The following is a 19,282-nucleotide window of genomic DNA, read 5'->3' as shown; positions in this document are numbered from 1 at the left end:
AGGATGTTATGAAAACATTCCTTTTGCTGTCTGCTGCCAATTGCTGACATGACAAACGGATCACACCTATAATTAAATCTAGGTCTTATCTAAGAAAATGGTCCCATCATGAAGAGAATGTATCTGGATTCGGCAGAAACAAATTCACCTACATTTAATCTCATAAAGGATATTAGAGCTCTAGAGAAAAGCTATTAGTTGCAAAATTTCAGAGTCTTTTCAATTGCACTATGGGTAGTTGTGTGTGCAGCACAGTCGGCAATCATTCCCTTTGCCCAGCGTGGCTAATTTCAATTTCATGTGCTATTGTGAGAGACAGGGTGAGAGAGGGACAGCTAAATTGCAGAGAAAGAAGTATTTTTTTTTTTTGTTATCACTAACCAACCCTGCATTTATTCAGCATCCTGGCAGCATCCCCGTCAAAAGACCAACAGAGTCCACAGCTTCACATATTGTTCTCATGGGCAGCTTGCCTCTGCAGGAAAGGTGTAAATTAGAGTAGCTGTGACTCGGTTGCTACCTCACCATACCTGGCTCTTATCCAGTGGACATTATGCGCATGGTGCCTGATAAGTCTAGCTCTTTTTCTGTGAGCTCATTCTCCATCATATAAAGTGACCCGTATGTCAGAGCATCTGCATCACCGATGTTGAAAACGGTCACAAGAACATTTCTTTCTACTTTGCTTTAAGAAGCCAGACTAAATTGTAATTTTTGAAGTGGTCTTGAGCAACAGGTCTCCAGGATTTTTGAAGGTCTGTCAAAGTTTTCCTGTTTTTCACCAATTTAAAAAATCTATTTTTGAACATTTTAAGTTTTTAGTATTTTGTTGTAAAGCATTTTGTGATATTAGTCTTGAAAGGTCCTATACAAATATCATTTCTGTTATGTTTTTTTAGTTTGGTTCACTTAAAGGTTGTAAACTGTCATTCCTGGAAAGCATTGATAACAAAGCACAACCAACCCACTTGGCAGCACCTCAGTAAACAACGCATTTATGCTCATTTGTTTATGCTTTATTCCATACAAACAGAAATAAAAAGACAACTAACAAGCTGAAACATTGGCATAATAATGTGAAAGTCAAAAAACAATCATGCCTTGAAATATGGGCATAGTTGGTTAAATTAACAAAATAATATGACTGCATTTGTGAGCATTATAGACGATGATAGGTGGGTTTTTCTTTCTTCAGTCAGAGGGAGGAAAGCTGCTCCTCCCTGTTTCCAGTCTTTGTGTTAAGCTATAGTTAATGAGCCTCTAGCTCTGCAGCTATACATGTTTATCCTCCTCATGCGAAGCTCTCCAGCAAAACAAATAAGCTTATTTTCCTTCATGCTTATCCTGCATTGCACACCCAATTAATTCATTTTATTAATAACATTTGGACCCGGCTTTTAATTGGTCTCCCCTGATTTCATTGTGGCCTTTCGGCGTATAAATGAACTTCATTTGAATTTCATATAATCTTAGATAAAGTGGAATTGAACTGGGCCCCCAGAGAAAACACATAAGCACAGATCCATTATCAATCAAGCTGCAGCTACACCGAGGCCAGACTTCACACTGTAAATCAATGACATGCTTCATTTGCTGCCCTGAAACGCCAGATAAATGTCTTTGTGGTATGATGTGACACACACACACACACACACACACAGTGGTGACTTGGTATTGTTTTCTGCAAATGTAAAATGGTCTGCCCATGCACTCCATATTCTGCCTCTTAACTGACCTCTGAGACTGTGTGTATGCGGCTGTGTAAGAGATGCCGAAAGATGCAGAGGCATTAAATATAATTATAGAGACGTCTGCATATGGGTCGCTCCGCCTTCTTTATCACTTCAAAATCTTCACACCTATTTGATCTGTTTTCTCACTGCACCTTTCTCCCCGCTATTTCTCCATCTGCCACTGTGTGTTCACTTGGCCTCTAAACACAGCAGAGGGAGCAAATGAGAGTGGACTGCCAATACAGTGTACACTATGGCCTATAGTGTGCACACACAAACATACACTGCATGGCACTGCAAGATTTGGAGTGGAGCAGAAAAATGAGAAAACAAATGAGAGGAAAAAATGGTAGACAATTGACAAAGTAGAACTGAAGAGGCAAAAGTATTAAAGGAAGAATGTTAGTAAAGGAACAAGAAAGGGGAAAAGATTTGGCAGTGCGTGTGTGTGTGTGTGTGTGTGTGTGTGTGTGTGTGTGTGTGTGTGTGTGTGTGTGTGTGTGTGTGTGTGTGTGTTACACTGCCTTCTTTCATCCTCCTGCAGCTCTACTGGAAACACTGATGCTAACACAGGACGACTCACCCTGTAGGGGATATTGGTGGGTGGAGAGATGGCGTGGCGGAAAGGATGGATGGAGGTAGAATGAGAAGGAATCCTCCAGAACTGGTCAGCCTCATCCCTCCCCCTCCCCATCCTGCTCCTCCTCTCTCAAAGCAGATCAGCACAGCAGGCAGTGGAGGGACATAAGAGGTGTGGGGGGAGGGAGACAGGGCAACAAAGGGAAATTGATGATGACATATAGCAATTAGGCTTTTTGAAGCTTTTAGGGCTATTAGGTGTGCTCTACTTGTTTTTGTTTATGATTTAGTCACTGCACATGGACTTTCAATGATCTGGTTTCTGAAACCAGTGGGGTGTGGGGGGCATTTAAACAAATGCAGTGTTGTTAATCCATGGATGTCACTGTAATGCTCTTTACACAGCTGGGGGGCAACTGTCAAGTCATGTCATATAGCAAATATATAATGTTACGCATGGCTTTCATCCACTTAAAGGCATACTAAAAATAACTCCAATTTAAATTTTTAAGGTGAATGTGGCAGCATCTTCTCCCCAGAACACTGCAGTGTGTTTGCAGGGAGTGATCAGGATGCTGACCTTTACCTTAAATGCACTGTGTATCCCTGGCAGGAAATGTGAGCCTTAGTGGAATCCAAGCGTGGAATATGTTCAAGGCTTTAGTGGTGCGCCTTATATGTTTCCTACTGAATCTGAATGCCATAGTGATTATGAGCTTATCAGGACTTTAATTTGCCTGCCCGCCACAACCCCATTTTTTAATCCTTCAAGCTGCATGAAAACGCAAGCCAATTACTTTCCTGCAGGCAAATCAAACATTATTATTATTTCCCCCTTTTTAGTTTTGTTAATCTACAATTTTTCTTGTCTGTCTCAACTTCAGAGATGATGATGATGATGCTGTGACAGTGTGTTTCCCCAGAAGAGTTAGGGTGACTCTCCTCTATACGGTTCACTGCACTCCATCCCTCTTTTTGTGGTTTTAAGCACCATGACTCAAGAGGGGGAATAGACGCAGCTGCAGAATCCGTTGTCCGCTGAATAGATAAGCACTCTGGCCTCTCCTCCGGGCTTCTTGTATAACACTTGAACAAAAACAAATAGAAAGTGACACCTCCTCAGTCTGATGCTCCCATGTGGAGCATGGAGACGAGGGAAGACTGCTTTAGGAGATATAAGAATGAGAATGACTCCATGATGATGAGCCACAACTTCTGTATAATCAAATGCTGTTATTAAAGGCAGCCTGAAGCCTTGCTTAGCCACAGTGTGGTCTACGCCTGCACTTGACCTTCCTGTTCCTGGGAGGCACTGATAAAAAAGGGTGTAGAGGTCTAATGGAGATAATTACACACCCACACCCAGTATAAAGTGTGGTTTTCTGGCTATGATATGTTATTATGCGCCAACATGTCTAAAGAGCGAGAGGATTCGTCACCTAAATGGAAAAGCAGAGGTAAGCCTGGTCATTCGTTATGTCCTGCAGCATGTCAGAGTCGTCCCACTGCTCATTACCGCCTGGAACACTTGCACCTGCGCTCCTGCACAAAAAGGGGACTACACCTCACCAAATAAGGACATGTGAGAGCCTCGTTGGGGATGACGTTAAACGTGAAATGGGGAAGAACGGGAGCGCGTGGACCGTTTAGATGAGGGACCTAACGTGGAAAAGGAACGCCGAGCTAATCTGGTTACATAAGAAGCCATTGTATTTCCAGAACGTCTCTGCGCTAATCTGCTGAACTATTCATGCTCAACTGTCCCGCGGCGGCGTAACATACAGGACGGGCGCGCGCGCACACTTGTGGCTCTGAAGGCTCAGAAGCTTCTTCTGCTTTTGGCAGCGTGTGAAACAAGATAAATACATACAGTGATATACGTTCACGGATCCCCGCAAAAGCTGCCATGCCTCATTTTGCAACTGGCGGCGTGTGCTGCTCGCGCCCGTGACGATTCCGCTGACGCGCCAATAGCCGCACCACCCCAGAGAGACAGAGGAGAGCTGCGAGCGACTGACTGGACACCAGTCTCTCTTTCTCTTTCTTTTCCCACCCCTTAACGACCGCGGACGGACGCCTTCTGCTGTGCAAAACCCGTGGACGAAATTTAAACTACTAACATCATCCAGGCTCTTCTGCAGAGATGGAGGTACCAGGTTTGGCGCACAACATCAGCAGTCCATTAAGTCCCTGCGAGGGGATGATCAAGGACCTAAGCTTGGACGCCATACAGTTATGCGAACGAGATGGTAAGGGGGGGATTGTCTGCTTCTCACTGGGGTGCTGACATATCTCCGCATAACGCCAGTGCATTAGGCCGCTTTGTTAGTTTCGGAGTCGCTGCAGGCATGCAGTCAGTTTGTCAGTGTTTGTCTCTGCGTGCTGTATGTACCCTTATTGTGTGGCAGTAATAGGGGCAGCTGGTTCCTCGGATGGATGAATGGATGGTGCGCTTGTGCGTGCTCGGAATAGCTGAGCGTCTTTACAGTGGCAATAAGGTCTTGGCTCAAAATGAATGTGTACTGTTTAACTTGGAGGCAGGAATCGTAGTCTAAATGATGAGTGTCTTGATTTCAGCACCACAGACATGGACAGAGGCCGGCTGCCACCCCGCCTTTAATCGCTAATTCTCTTCCATCTTCCAAAGGAGCTGCCTTTTCCCATGTATGCTCACTTACTGCATGTCATCCTGCAAATTTTATAATTACAAACGAGACGCTCTTTAGTTGCTATCCCACCCCCAGTTCCCATAAAAGTCTCCCCTGCGCTCACGTTTATAATTCATCAAGTCTTCCAGCTGCGCCCGTGCTGTGTGTTGTCTGTGGCTCACTTCTTCGAATCAAAAGTTTTCCGAATATTTATCATTAAACGAAGAGCTGAAACTATTCCCATCATAGAAAACGAGGCTTCATAAACCAGGCTTGTAATGCGAAAATTGACAAGTAGTTGCACGAAGAGGCTTAACCCCGACGCGAATTGAATGGTGGGGAAAGAAAAAAGGCAAGTCATCATCAGGAGAGAATGAGAGGCAGAAACATGGCTGCACCCACATGTGTTCTCAGGCGGTGCAGCCCTACACACCCATCAGTGCAATTACACAGCGCTAATTCCACATCTGCGTCAAGACTCCTGATCACAGAGGTGCCTCTTAATTAAGATTGGAAATTAATTCACATGAAATATGATCACACCTTTTCATTGTGTAATTGGGTTCATTTTTTTTCTTCGCAGCTATGCCAGATTGATTTGTATGTGTACACAGGCTGGTTAGGGCATCCAAGGTGTCAGTGATGTATCTTTATTAAGTCTCCTCGGTCACTGTAAAATCTTTTAGCTGCCAGAGTGTATAGAGCTGATTCTAAACGGTATATACGCGATGCTGCCCGTTTCAAATGATCACTGTGCTAGCCTTTGTGCTTTCTGTGCTGCAGGTTTACTGCTGAGCCAAAACAGCCACTTTCTTAGTTTCCAAGAAGGCTACTCAGTGTAAATATTATCTGTGTGTGTCCTTGAGACACCCACATACTCTGTTTATGAAGCAACACAGTGACAATGTCCACCTTCTGTGCGAATTCTTCAGGACAAGTAGTTGTTCTTGTACAAGTATTGTCAATGGGTTAGTTGAAACTGTTTATAATGTGTCTGATAGGAACAAACGCCCCGAGTACTGTGGACAAAACTTGAACTTCATGAAGAGATTAGGAAAAAACAATTTATGTATGGATGTTTGTGCAGATTATCTTCATACTCCCATAAATATTTAGTGTTGCCACATTAAGGTGGAGCACATCTGTAAAACTACAGATTTCAGCTTGTTTGGATAACTTTCTTTCTTTTTTAAGAATGGTTTGTAGATTTTTCCCAGTCTCTGAATTTTATCACCTGAGCCTCATATTATATTATATTATATTATATTATATTATATTATATTATATTATATTATATTATATTATATTATATAGTTTGCACTGTCCCAGCCACACCCTTTCTAAAAGACTGGATCACTCGCTCTTACCTTTCCTGGAAATGGATTGTTATCTTATCCAATCAATGCGTACATTTTTCTCAAGGTCCGCATTCATTTCACTGTTCCACAGCTTTCTAAATTTATCTTCCAAATCATTAATATTTAATTATCAGATGAGAGGCTTCTATGCCTATGCTGACCCAGCAGATGGGTGCATATAGCTTCAGTAGGCTTACTGTCTGTGGGAAAGGGCACTCTCCAACACAGTGAAGACTGTTTGGGAATTTCAGTGCACAAAAGGAATAGTCGGACACAAGTCGTTTCTGTGTGTCCAGTTTTAGACGGGGTGTTAATGGTTCAGTTTAGTGATGGGGCTGTGACATGAGTAGGTGGGTGTGGGGCAAGTTTTGCTGAGAATGAAGAGTAGTACAAGTCACAGCAGAGTGAGCAGAGTTTGTCTGCTGGTGTTCTCCATAGTCTATGGATCGCTCCCCCGATGCTGTGCTGGATAAATTTGTCACCAACCCCTGTAAGGCTGACAAGGACCACCATTTTGATTTTATATCCACAGTTAATACGCATTTGCAGAACGTAATCAAATCCACGCTGCATGTCTCACATGGCCTTTGTGCCGTACCCGCTGATGTGATGAAGTTGCCATGATGGATGGCTGCTATTAATGCAACTAAGCAGTGTGACTGTGCTCTTTGAAATCTCTCTGAAACAGCGGTAACATACTAGCATGCGCATTTCCAGAATGGACAGGTGCACTGATAAGTCAATACATGGATGCATTTTTAATCCCTTGACAGTGGACCTGAGAACATCATGAAATTGTTCTGAGATCAAGCTGGCAGTGAAGGACTGAAAGTCTTTATAAAGATAGCTGTTGTCCTCCTAAATCAAGCAATTTCTTTTTTTTTCTAGCTCAATCATCTGAATTTTTTTTTCTTATTCCAACAGCTGACAAACCCTTTTTGAAATTACTGACATTATCACCAGTCACGTGTTTACTGCTAACAGTAAATTTCAGAATGCTAAAATGATCAATTGAAAATAGGAACAAAGATATAAAGTTTCATTATGTTCATTTTTTATTAGCTCAAACATGCTGTGTCACAGTCGAGCAGGGCTGGAGTCAATGAGTGAAAGTAGCGATGCTCCTTGTGGTCATACAGACATATTCTTGGAATCACAGCTACATCCACTAACAATTTCTATCCAAAACACTTCTGCAGAGCCATTTCTCTATGGCCTTTTCTCCTACACACACTCACTCGAACGGTGCAGCCATCCATTTAAATTAATTTTGGTGCGTGGCTCCAGTCATTCACATCTGCGAAAATGGCTATAGACTCCTGTGATTAAAAAAAATACTCTGTGGACACACGGAAAAGCCTATCCAGTATGTATCAACATGATACAACAGCAGGTCTGCCTTATGTCATACAGCGTCATCTGAGTAAGCTGGCATTTTAGTTTGGCTGTGTTCACTGTGAGCAGTTGTGTCTCATGACTGTGCTGGCAAGAGTTGGAGGTACATATTATGCAGTCACTTATTGACCGTATAACATATTCACTTGCACTTGACCGCTCTACGAGATGCTTCAAAGCATCATTGATAACAGTGGCGTCTGACCTTGAAAAGCCACTGCAAACATTTATGCTTATTTTTCTTTCTTTTTTCACTGCTGGTATACAAAAATCCCTCGCTGCAGAAACTCAAAACATGAAATGTAAAAAAACACAAGTCTGAGATTTGGAGATTCATATTTTGTGCAAATGAGCACTGATGATTCATTCTGGTCTCTGAAAAGTCTTTAAAAAAACCCCTCTGTATTGATTTTGTTGATTTTGAACCTACTTAACTAAAGACTGCATTATTAAATTATCGTTACTCATCTTTGTTTGGTGTTCGGGGGCTTACTGATGTCTAAAAGGTGGAACATAGACTGCGTAACCTGATGAACGGGGCATTGTTTAACTCACTCTGAGAGAAAGATGTTTTTCCGTTGGCGGCTTCTCTCACTCCCAGCATGATCTCTGTCCCGGTCTAGCCTGTGCATTGAGAAGAACAAAGGCGTGATTTTTTTTTTTTCTTTTTTTCTTTTGCAAGCATCTATGCCTAGTGTCTGTTGTGTTGCTCATGTCTGCAGATCAATTTTACATCGAGCACTGCAACTTAAAATGTAGGAGGCTTGTCTGTCTGAGTACCTACTTGTGCACTCAGAAACAATAATCCGACATACAGTGCTCAGAAATGTGTTTTTTTTTTTTATCATTAAACTTGATTGAAAGTTTATTTGTTTTGAATTCAAGAAGTTTCAAATGGAAGCATAATGTAGTCTCACATCATGGAAACTCCAACCACCAAGAGAGTTCATTTACATTGCTTAAATGGTCTAAATGGAAATCAAATCACTTTCCTCTTGCTGGTAAAGAGTGCCAACAAGTCATTTATAATTTGGAGGCAGGTGTGACTGGAACAAATCCCACCATAAAGAGCCATTAGAATGGCTCCATGTATGCATGTTAACAAGATTTATATTGATCCTTCTGCACTATTGCTTTTCCCTGTGGCGTTAGACTGTTTGCACAGTAAAAGGGCAATAACCAATATGGTCCATTTCTTAAACTCGTCTGAGGCTGTTCATCTTTTAAGATTGTTTTTGTTTTTTCTATAGGGCCGATATTTCCGTGGCCTGCTCTTTGGTGCTCTGCTGTGCATCTACAGATCTTGCATGTTATTTTGAACTCCCGGTGCATATGTGCACAGCATGAGTAATCTGTGCTCATAAGCTCTCAAGCATTTGCTCCAAAACAGACTCTTGTCTTGCTTGATAAAGATCAAGCAAAATTTCGCCCCCTCCTAATAAACAGCATAAGGAAATGGAGTAAATCGACAGAAAATAACAGCGGCTTATTACAGTATATTGTGTTAAAAATTATGATTCAGCAAAATGAACACTGGCATCAAACATAGCACGTTAATTTAAAAAGGAAGGAGGTTTTAGTCTTCCTGAGCAAAGCCATGAAAGGTTCTGCTTTCTCCCTTACTCCCTGATCTTCATCCCATTTGGTGTTCTTCATCATTCGTCTTGTGCTCTTGCAGCCCTAGAGGATTCAGACCTGAGCTTAACACTGGCTCTGACAAAGCTGGTGAACACAAGATTAGCTAGATTAGCTGGTATCAGTTAGATATCATTTATTCGTTTTAGCCTCTTTTGGGATTTTTTGTTTTTGTATATTTTGCACACGTCACTCTTCAACCTAACCAATTCAAAGCCAAACTTCACCTTTTTCTCCTTTTAACCTGTCAATTGTCTGTATATATGTCTATAGCTCTTCACATTAGTACCATTTCCTTTTCCCTTCAGCTTTCAGAGCTTGTTTTCCCTAATAGCACAACCTTTACTGCGACTGAGTTGCCTTAATAGTGTTCTGTAGGTGATTTCTGACTGCATTTGGAAAGCTTCACTGCCTCAGTGTAATGCTCTTCATCTGCAGGTTAATTAGGAGAGCATTAGAGTAAACGAGGTAAATCAGTATTGTGGAGTTGCAGAGAGATGGGAGGGCAAAGACCTGCATGGGGTCTAGTTTTTAGTGAAAACATCAATGTTGACATTAACAATTTAGGGAGCAGAGGACAAGCAACCTACTCCGCACAACACAGCGAGTGAGCTAGCAGGTTTTCCATCTTTGATGTTTGATGTCGGTTAATGTTTACAGTTGTATACTGAAGGTGGCCAGAATTAGAGAATTGTTTATCTGCACAGTATTTTTATAAGCAGGCTTCATTTTACATTTGAAAATCTATAAGAAATCCTTGCCATTGTTTCACTTCCTTTGGGGTATATTTCATCTTTTGCTGACATGAATGTCAGAGAATGACAACAGGCCTGGTAGTTTTCTTGAATCTGTTAAAGGTCAGCAAACAAAGTCTCAGGTGGGACTTTATGTAAGCTTTATGTGCTTACATCACTGTCTGCTCTGTGCTGACTCGGTGGAGCGTTTTCTGTCAAAGGTCCGCGTCGTCACGTCTTCCGTTCACTCTCTCTGTCTGGTCTGAGCCAAACCTATCAGCTCAGTGTGTTTAAGTATAATGAGATGGACTTTAAAAGCAATAGGATGAGGTGGTTTCACAAATCAAAGAAGCGCAGTAGGGCCAAGCATGATCGTGCAGTCAGTCATGCTGGATCGGGTTATGATTTAACATCTGGTATCTTTACATATTTACATATGCAGGATCCTTTTCCCATAGGTCCCAAAAAAGTCCGGGTCATGACATGTTGGTAGAGATAATAAATGTTATGTCCAAATGCAATAACTTAGTCATGCAAAGGTCCTTGCACTAAAGTCCACAACATGTGTTACGTTTTAATTAAAATGAGCAACAGTTTTGCCCAAGTGTGTAACAGGAGGTCTTTTTAAATCGAAGATGATGGTAATCAGCTAGTTGTGATTAGAAACTAGTGATTAGGACAAAAGTAAGTAGGGGGTCTGGTCTGGTGTGATTTAATGTGGTGATGAAGGACATAAATGTGCCTCCTAATGGATTTTTTTTTTTTTTCTAAATTGGTCAGAAGTCATGATTTTAGAAGGTAAAAAAGGTTCTTAAAATGAATCAGTCTACCGATGCTCTACTGCTAGTGTTGTATGGAGGTGAGGCAGGAGTGTCCACACTACCAATTATAGGATTAGTCTTTTATCTCGCTCCCTCTCATTTGATGAACAGAGATAGTTTTTTTTTATGCTTCACTGGTTCTGCCATTGTTGACACTCTATTGAATCCAACCATGTTTCGAATCACTCCCAAACACCACATTCTTGAATTTTACTCACTCTTGTTTAGACCCCAGAGCATACACAGAAAACACATTGTTGCCGTGCCAAGTGGGCGTCCCATAGTGTGACGCAAAGTCTATATTCATCCTAATCTTACAAAGCTCTTATTCAACCCGGTTTTGACATTTCATTAGCCTCTCTGTGCACTTTGGGTAGAAAGCCTTTGCTACATGTTACAGTGGCCTATAGTGCGTGACATCTATGCAGCTCAGATAAAATTGAGATTTATTCATTTCTTTGAATGAGAGCAATGGAAGCTTTTTGTCTTAGCCAAATACACTAGGTACTGGGTATGAAAATGTAGCATTTACGAAGCTTAAACCAGAATTGCATTTTCCTTATTTCCCAGAGCACAGAAGCCACACCCACCTGCTGGAATCTTTTGTTTCCAAAGGGGCAGCCAGTCAGAAAAACAAAGATGGATAAATAAGATATTTAAGGATCGCTTTTAGTCATGTAAAGTGAGTCTAATAGTGCACAAGATAACAAACATAGATTTGGAAATTAACATAATGGGCCTCCGTTAAAGAAGAAAGAGGAAAGAAAAAAGCTCCTCTGACATTCACTGGCATTTTAAATGTTATGGTTCCGGGCTTATGTGCAGGGCCTGCACTGTGACAGCTGTGTTTTATCCTTAAAACTGATTATAAACAGACCAATCTGTGCCAAGACGAGAGGGGATTCAAGCATTTAAAATATTTAATGGCGCATATGTTCTGGAGAGCTGATAGGTGTACATGTGTAGAGGGACTGATGTGTTGCCATGGAAACACACTGTATATGGCAGTCAGTAACACAGCAGGTTTTTGTGTGTGACTGTGACATGGTGGCTATATTACCCAGTGTGCTGCCAGTGGAATAATTCCTGCTATATGTTTAGGTATAGTGGGAGTAAGTTAGGTTTAAAGGTGTACTGATAACTTGATGCGGTTATAATGATGATTTGTCACTGGTCAATGTGTCTTCAGACATAGATCATCAAATAATTTAAGTGCTAGGAGACACAACTATTATTGTATAAAATGTAAACCAGAACCTGATGTTTATTCAGAGGATTTCTAGACTAAATTTGAACCATATCGTTTCATTATGGTGTCTTTTTTTTCCTCTCCTGGACTGTGCAGGAAGTAAATCCCAGGACGGCAGCATCTCTGAGATGGAGGAGCTCCCAGTTCCTCAGAACATCAAGATTAGCAACATCACCTGTGACTCTTTCAAGATCTGCTGGGACATGGAGGCACGCAGCAAGGAGCGCATCACGCACTATTTCATTGACCTGAACAAGAAGGAGAACAAAAACTCAAACAAGTTCAAACACAAGGTAATGCTCAAGTAAGGGAGGCGCATAAATACCATTTAAAGATTTCAGTGCTATTGTTATAGCAAAGGCAGCAAATATTGAATTTCAGCAGAAAGGGAAAAACTCCAGGCACAGCACAGCCATCTGCTACGACCGGCTGAGGGATGAGGGGGAAAGAGAAGAGAGCAAAGAGAGTATCTTTAACCAAATGATTTAAAAAAAAGCAATTTTACATTTTATTATTTAACCAGCTAATCGTTTCCTTTCGGTTGAATCCTTTTTTTAAAAGCAGGTCTCCGGGCCAGAGGTGTGCAACAGCAACTATGAGCAATATAAGACAGCTGTTACACATGTTGCACAAAAGCAGTATATTCATATTTTTGCCAGCACAAAGGAAAGCAACAGCTGTATAGTTCTGCATGAATACAGGCAATACTTTGCACAACAGTTATTAAAAGATATTAAACCACTGCTGTACATTTCCATTATTATTCTTGTTTAATAATTATACTCTATAATCTGCCATAAACATAAATCTATTCATATTTTATGAACAGTTAATTAAATTATAGTATTAAATTCAAATTTTCTGAGAAACCTGTGGCTTAGGAAAAAAACTGCTCAATTTGATGTTTTTGATGAAACTTCAGTTAATTCTACATTTCTTCTACTTCTGACAGAAGAATGAGCTGTTCACCTTAATTATCATACTGTCAGTAGTGCTTTAGATAGATGTTGCCGTGCTCTAAACATCTAGTGTAATGCTAATTATTGATCTTTGTAAACAGAAATGATTAGTGTTGACACTGTTTTACCTCAAGACGACCTTACCTTTTCATGCTTGAGGCAAGATGAACTCATTTCAAGGTGGTTTTGTTCAAAGAATCCACGGTCAGCTGTCACTTTGAGCTCTGAAAGGCTAGTACCGCTCTCACAGCCTTCTCTGCCAGCTCGTTCGCGACGCAGTCAAGAGTCTGGTTTGATAATCTTACCGACTTGTGTCATCAGCCTCCTCACACTGCTGGGGCTGTGTCACGGAGTGTTTCTCCTTTCTGCTCTGGAGTAGCAGGCGACCCCATACTAATGTTTTGATTTTGGCGCAGGAGCAGTGTCGGTGGGTTGATGGGCTGACTCTGTTGCTAGGCAGGGGCTCTTGGTCCAATCAATGAGCTGCTATGGCCCACTGATTTTTGGGTTGTGGGGGGTTGTTGTTGGGGGTGAAGTGTTATAGTTTACATTTACACAAATGAGAAGCCGTGGCTGCTACCTGCAGACAGTAACATAGGGTAATATATCTATGTGTGTGGCTACAAGTGTCTTTATAAGGAGTTTCTTTCTGACTAATTCCTTCCTGCCAACACTCACTCACTTTTTCCATTCCACTCTGTCCTCTTTTACTCCTTCCATCCCTCCAGGATGTTCCTACCAAACTGGTGGCCAAGGCAGTACCCCTGCCCATGACGGTCCGGGGCCACTGGTTCCTGAGCCCACGCACAGAGTACACAGTGGCTGTCCAGACTGCATCAAAACAGGCTGATGGGGACTACTCCGTGTCTGAGTGGAGCGAAATTATTGAATTCTGCACTGCTGGTGAGGAATATGGTGCTTTGATGAATGCATGCACTTCTAGGATATGTGACATCAGTCTTGGCTTTAATTTTGGGTGAGCCCGAGTTAATTATAGAGAACGATAATGGAAGAGAGAAGAGTACAATGGAGTAAAGGCTAGAGCATTAATGAGGGAGAAGGTAAGAGGGGAGCTAATATACTGAGTGGAAGGAAAGGATTATAACAAAGAAGGGCTGAGAGGAGCTGTGCTGTTTATCTCCTGATGCAGAGGTCTCGGAGTTCAACGTCATTGTCTGGGGACCAGGATGGGGGAAGGGAGGTATGGCATGGGTGGATGAGGAGGGACATCACTGGGGTTAATGATGTCCAATTCCAGTTTAGGGTGATTGTTGCATCTCACTTTGTCTACACTTTGAAGTGCCAAATAACTTGAGCGTCAACACTCATGATAGCAGAGCAGAGTTATTTATAATAGTTTTTTTATTTTCTAGTTAGTCTTTATTTTTATCTCCTTGTGACTTTTTGTTTTTAATCCATACTAAAATAATACTTACTAAAAAAGTAGGGCACTAGACCTAATTTCCTCTGCATTTTTATTTTACTTTAATTAGTTGTCAAAGTTCACAAAATTGTTAGTTTACACTTTTTTCAAAAGTTTTTAGTTTTTTCTAGTTTTTATTTTTTATTTAACTAAAATGTGTTTTCACTTCTAGTTTTCATTCTTAGTGTAGTTTTAGTTTATTTTTATTTATTTGTTTTTATTTTATTTAGGACAGTGCATGTTAATGAACATACATGTAAAAAAAAATTACATGAATGTAAACATATCAGATTAAAGCCAAGGGCTAATTTCCATCTGTTGTCCATAAAACATAAAAAAATAGACATAATTCATAAAAAAATCATAATTCATTCATAATAAAAACTCCATCACCAAACTCACACATACACACCATTCTATTCCCAAATAAGACATTAAAACTATACAACTTATTCATGATCACACACTTGATTTGTCCATAACCAGTTTAGTATATGTAATCAAAGTATTGGACAAAGAGATATTATAACCTGATGATGGGAAAATATAAAACATAACATTCTGTAAAGTCCATCAAAAATCCAATCTTAAAAAATTAATAGAATTACTAAAATTAGTAAGCTTTATCTTCTGGCAACTGTAATATCAAGACATGATTTTAGGACAATCTATCTAACAGCTGAAATATTTCAGTCTGGACCAAACAGGTGGACTATCAGTGTCTGTAGAACAGCTATACAATCAAATAAAATAGATGAGGAGAGGCAGTTTAAATCTGAAGAAGAATGACAGGCAAGTGAAGAGTGTGAGCTGTGTCACAGTAAGAAGCTGAAGAAGGAGAATGCTAAATGAAGCTGTTGAGCCCGGCACGAGATGCCCGTCCTGTCACCAAAACCAGTCGAACATGTGTTTTGACAAGTTCGATGTCAAATGCATTTTTCCTCTGCACGTAGAAAGCTGTGGCTTTGTGCTCCATCAATCTATATAAAAGTCAGCCTTTTTGACATTAAACATTTACAGTGTCAGGATAAAGCGGATGTCTTCTTTCATTTTCATTCAAGGTACTGAGAATTTTAACCGGTTACCTGTGGTGATGTGTTTGGTGCCTGTGGGAAAATAGCCATGGGGAAAATGCATTCATGATTTTTTTATATGCTTTGGAGAAAGTCCACTCCCCGTTGAGTACATCCATTTATCGAAAATGTTTTTGGGCTTCATGCTGAGTCATATCTAAATGGAAAAGTTAAAGATGGAAAAATGCCAGGATCCTTAATGCATGGTTCATATTTCATCCTAGCCGGTGCTTCTAGTAGGTCTCGTTTTGTTTTTTTAATGTTTACATTTACTAATACTAATGGCATTAATGACAAAATGCTGATAGCATGTATACAGATTTCTAATCTGCTTTTGTAGAAATCATTTTTACAAAAATGTTTCTTTCTCCAGATTACTCCACAGTGCATCTAAACCAGCTGCTGGAGAAGGCGGAGGTCATTGCTGGGCGGATGCTGCCTTTCTCTGTCTTCTACAGAAACCAGAATAAAGAGTACTTTGATCATGCCAGGTGGGCATAACTTTATGATTTTCTTCTTTATTACATTACAAAGAAAGAAGTTAAAGCCTGGACCTAACTGAGCTTCCATGTCATTCTGTATCTAAAGAGTTGGCTGTTATATTGCTGGGTTAACACATCTGTCAACTCACATGGCTCACTGCAACACACATTTCTAGCAAACTTCTCCGGCTCACTCCTTTCTGGTCATGTTTTAAACAATACAGTTTACAAGCATGTGGGTAACATGGTGTCAGAAAAATGTGTTGCTCTTCAGCTGCTAAAGCAAAACAAAACCAGATTCAGCTGCATTGGTTTCATGAATCTGCAGAAATAAGTACTCGAGCAGCCAGCCATTTTTTCCCCCAGTAAACAATGCTACGCATGCACATCAAACGAAAAGCCAGGTCTTTCTTCTACACTTTGATTTGTTTGAAAGCTCCATGTAGCTGACAGACAATAGCTGGCAGTTGTTCAGGAATGTAGTCAAAAGAAAAACAAAAATAACACTGAGTATGACAGGAAAAGAAGGGATATCTCTGGAGTGGTCTACTACTGTTTACTGAAGCATTGTGCAGCTAGAGTGAACTGATTTTTATCTCGTTTCATGTGAGTGAATTTTCTTCCACTTTTGGCCTCTTTTCTCCTCCTTTTAACGGAGTGACTGTTTTCTCTCCTATCACCCTGTCCCTCAGAGGTAATGCTCACAGCTTAACAAAGCACAGTCTCTGTACTAAAGCCACAGCTTGTGGGCAGTCTTTTGTTGGTGCTACACAGCATGATGTCATCTGGATAGTCATCTCCCTTTTGCTGAGTTGTAGCTGCTACAGTGTACCGTGCGCCTGTTAAACTGCGTCATCATGTGGCGAGTAAGAGTACTGACAGTACCGCTCACATGAGGCTCTTAACACTTGTGGTTGGAGCTGAATAGTCCATAAAGCCCATGACAAAGCTTGAAATATGGATATAATAAGAACCTCTGGAGTGATAGCTGTATGAATTGCCGTAATAATTACAGTTCCATTATTGGGACTTTGCTGCTCAGATTCCTTCTGTGGAGAAGAAACTGTATGCAGCTGCCACAGATGCTTTGAATGTTCAGTTGTTAATCTGAAAGCTGCTTTTGTTTTATAGCAGTTTGTCATAATGAAAAAAACCAAACAGCTCATTGGAATATTTTCACCCCCGGGATTCCAATGACACAAACTGGACTAAGCTAAATGTGATTACTATAAAACTTTTTGTATTATGAGGCTCAGTATTCAAGATGTTTTGCATCTTACGCATTCAGTTTATTTCCCATGTGTTACAAATTCCAGAAAATTGCTCTTTCATTTCCAAATTAAAACCTGGTGCCACTCTCTCCAGTATTTACAAAAACTACTTTGATTGCCAGAGAAATGCAAAAACAGAATAAAACTGATTTCATTCCTTTGTTTGCAAACTTCAGGGAGGCGCAAGAAAACCGGATGCTGCCCTCTATTAAAGACAACAGTGGCAGCCATGGCTCTCCCATCAGTGGTAAGCTGGAGGGCATCTTTTTCAGCTGCAACACAGAGTTCAACACTGGCAAGCCCCCGCAGGATTCCCCGTATGGTCGCCATCGCTTTGAGGTGCGGGCTGATGCGCTCTTCAACCCTGACACCAACCTGTACTTTGGAGACTTCTACTGTATGTATACAGCCTACCACTATGTGATTCTGGTTCTAGCACCGAAAGGCTCAAGGGGTGATGAGTTTTGTAAGCAGAGGCTTCCTTTGCTCGACATCACCAACAACCGTTTCCTTACCTGCAAGCAGGTTGAAGAGGGTGATGGTGGTTTGGTGTTTCACCACGCCCAAGATGTCATCTTGGAGGTGATCTACACAGAGCCTGTAGACCTATCCTTGGGCACAGTGGCAGAGATCAGTGGGCACCAGCTGATGAGTCTCTCCACAGTAAATGCCAAGAAGGATCCCAGCTGCAAGACCTGCAACATCAGCGTGGGACGCTAGAGGAAACAGCAGAATGTTTAAAAGGAAAAAGAGCGTAGGAGGGGGGGGAGTAACTGACCTCTACTCACACAAAGGAAGTCCACATGTACTGATGAAGCAGACCAACACATGCATGAAGCAGATTTAGTAGGCTAACACCAACATATCTCTGACACTGCTCTGTACTCTCAAAAGACCATCATTCCCAAAGAAGAGTGGAGAAAAAGACGAAGGTACACCACTCTGACACCTGCACCATTGTCTACTCATCTGAGGGTGGGTTATCCTAATGTTGAAAACAGAAACACATAAAGATATCTTAGGAGTCAGCAGACTGAAATATGTAAACCTGGGACACCGACGACACAGATCCATCTACTCATCCGGCAAGTCACACTTACAAAACCCTTTAACTGTACTAACAAACATGTGCTGCTTCATTTCAATTTCCTGTTGTTTCTCAAATCAGTTGTCCCATACTTTATTGGCCTATGCCTTGCTCTTATAGATATACTGTTAACTGCCCACTGTGTGTGTGGACAATTTCTTTTTTCTGATTACATTGTCTTATTTTATTGTCATTTTTTACGATGTTTGATTGTCATTGAACAGTTGACAAATTGTTTTTACCTCCTCCTAGTGGCATGGACTGGTACTACAATTTTCTAGGGCTGCAGCATCGATAGTCATCTTGATTTATACCAAAGGTATTAAAAACCAGACATAAAACCGCTGTGGAATCTTAACCGTACTAATGCAACAGCCTCTGAAATGTGTATTCACCGAGTCTTTGATGACCAAGAGTGAACTATTTGTTTTTAAAAAAAAAAAAAAAAAAAGCATGATGCAGTTCTGTGCAGCATGAGTTTGAAAGCTGTCAGTACCTCTGTCATAGCAACCTTTTCTGCAACAGTCATTCTTATTTCGTTGTAGTTAGTGCAAAGAAAGAAAGTAGAACCTTAAACTGTGTTTATTAGAATAAATGTGAAAAAATATTTATTTTTATTGATACATTCATATATTATATATAGATATATAGAAAACTATATAAACCAGAAGTGCACAATGTTAAAAGCTCTGATCATTGTCAACAACGGCATTTAGGGGGGATAAACTTCATATAGGCAAAAATGGGGGTAAACACAAATTCGACAGCAGGTACTGTATAACTTGCACTATGATGTTCACCAAAATTCCCATTTTTCCAAGGTGAACACGCAAAT

The 19,282-nt window shown here is 40.8% G+C and overlaps 1 protein-coding gene across 2 annotated transcripts; it reads left to right on the top strand.

Annotated features, from left to right (window-relative positions):
• Positions 1-3,694: 3,694 nt before the first annotated feature.
• Positions 3,695-19,267, top strand: LOC102298465 (phytanoyl-CoA hydroxylase-interacting protein-like). Of its 2 annotated transcripts, none has more exons than XM_005914220.3 (5): positions 3,695-3,769; positions 12,249-12,445; positions 13,840-14,014; positions 15,981-16,098; positions 17,537-19,267. In XM_005914220.3, the coding sequence occupies exons 1-5, from the start codon at positions 3,706-3,708 to the stop codon at positions 18,078-18,080; spliced, it is 1,098 nt and encodes a 365-aa protein (XP_005914282.1). In that variant the 5' UTR covers positions 3,695-3,705; the 3' UTR covers positions 18,081-19,267. The 2 variants fall into 2 exon arrangements, with proteins under 2 accessions (XP_005914282.1, XP_005914281.1); XM_005914219.3 differs by lacking the exon at positions 3,695-3,769 and adding an exon at positions 3,776-4,561.
• Positions 19,268-19,282: the final 15 nt, after the last annotated feature.

This window comes from Haplochromis burtoni, unplaced genomic scaffold, assembly GCF_018398535.1.
Source record: "Haplochromis burtoni strain Fernald_Lab_line unplaced genomic scaffold, NCSU_Asbu1 Contig_7, whole genome shotgun sequence".
Taxonomy (NCBI): Eukaryota; Metazoa; Chordata; class Actinopteri; order Cichliformes; family Cichlidae; genus Haplochromis; species Haplochromis burtoni.
Note: the sequence above shows the minus strand (reverse complement) of the source record. Positions and strands in the feature narration are given on the sequence as shown.

Bases quoted from the DNA above. Each gene is read 5' to 3' on its own strand.
- LOC102298465 (XM_005914219.3), top strand. From the start codon at position 4,456: ATGGAGGTACCAGGTTTGGCGCACAACATCAGCAGTCCATTAAGTCCC. The intron at 4,562-12,248 runs GTAAGGGGGGGA...TGGACTGTGCAG, and splicing joins ACAGTTATGCGAACGAGATG to GAAGTAAATCCCAGGACGGC. The intron at 16,099-17,536 runs GTGGGCATAACT...TGCAAACTTCAG, and splicing joins GAGTACTTTGATCATGCCAG to GGAGGCGCAAGAAAACCGGA.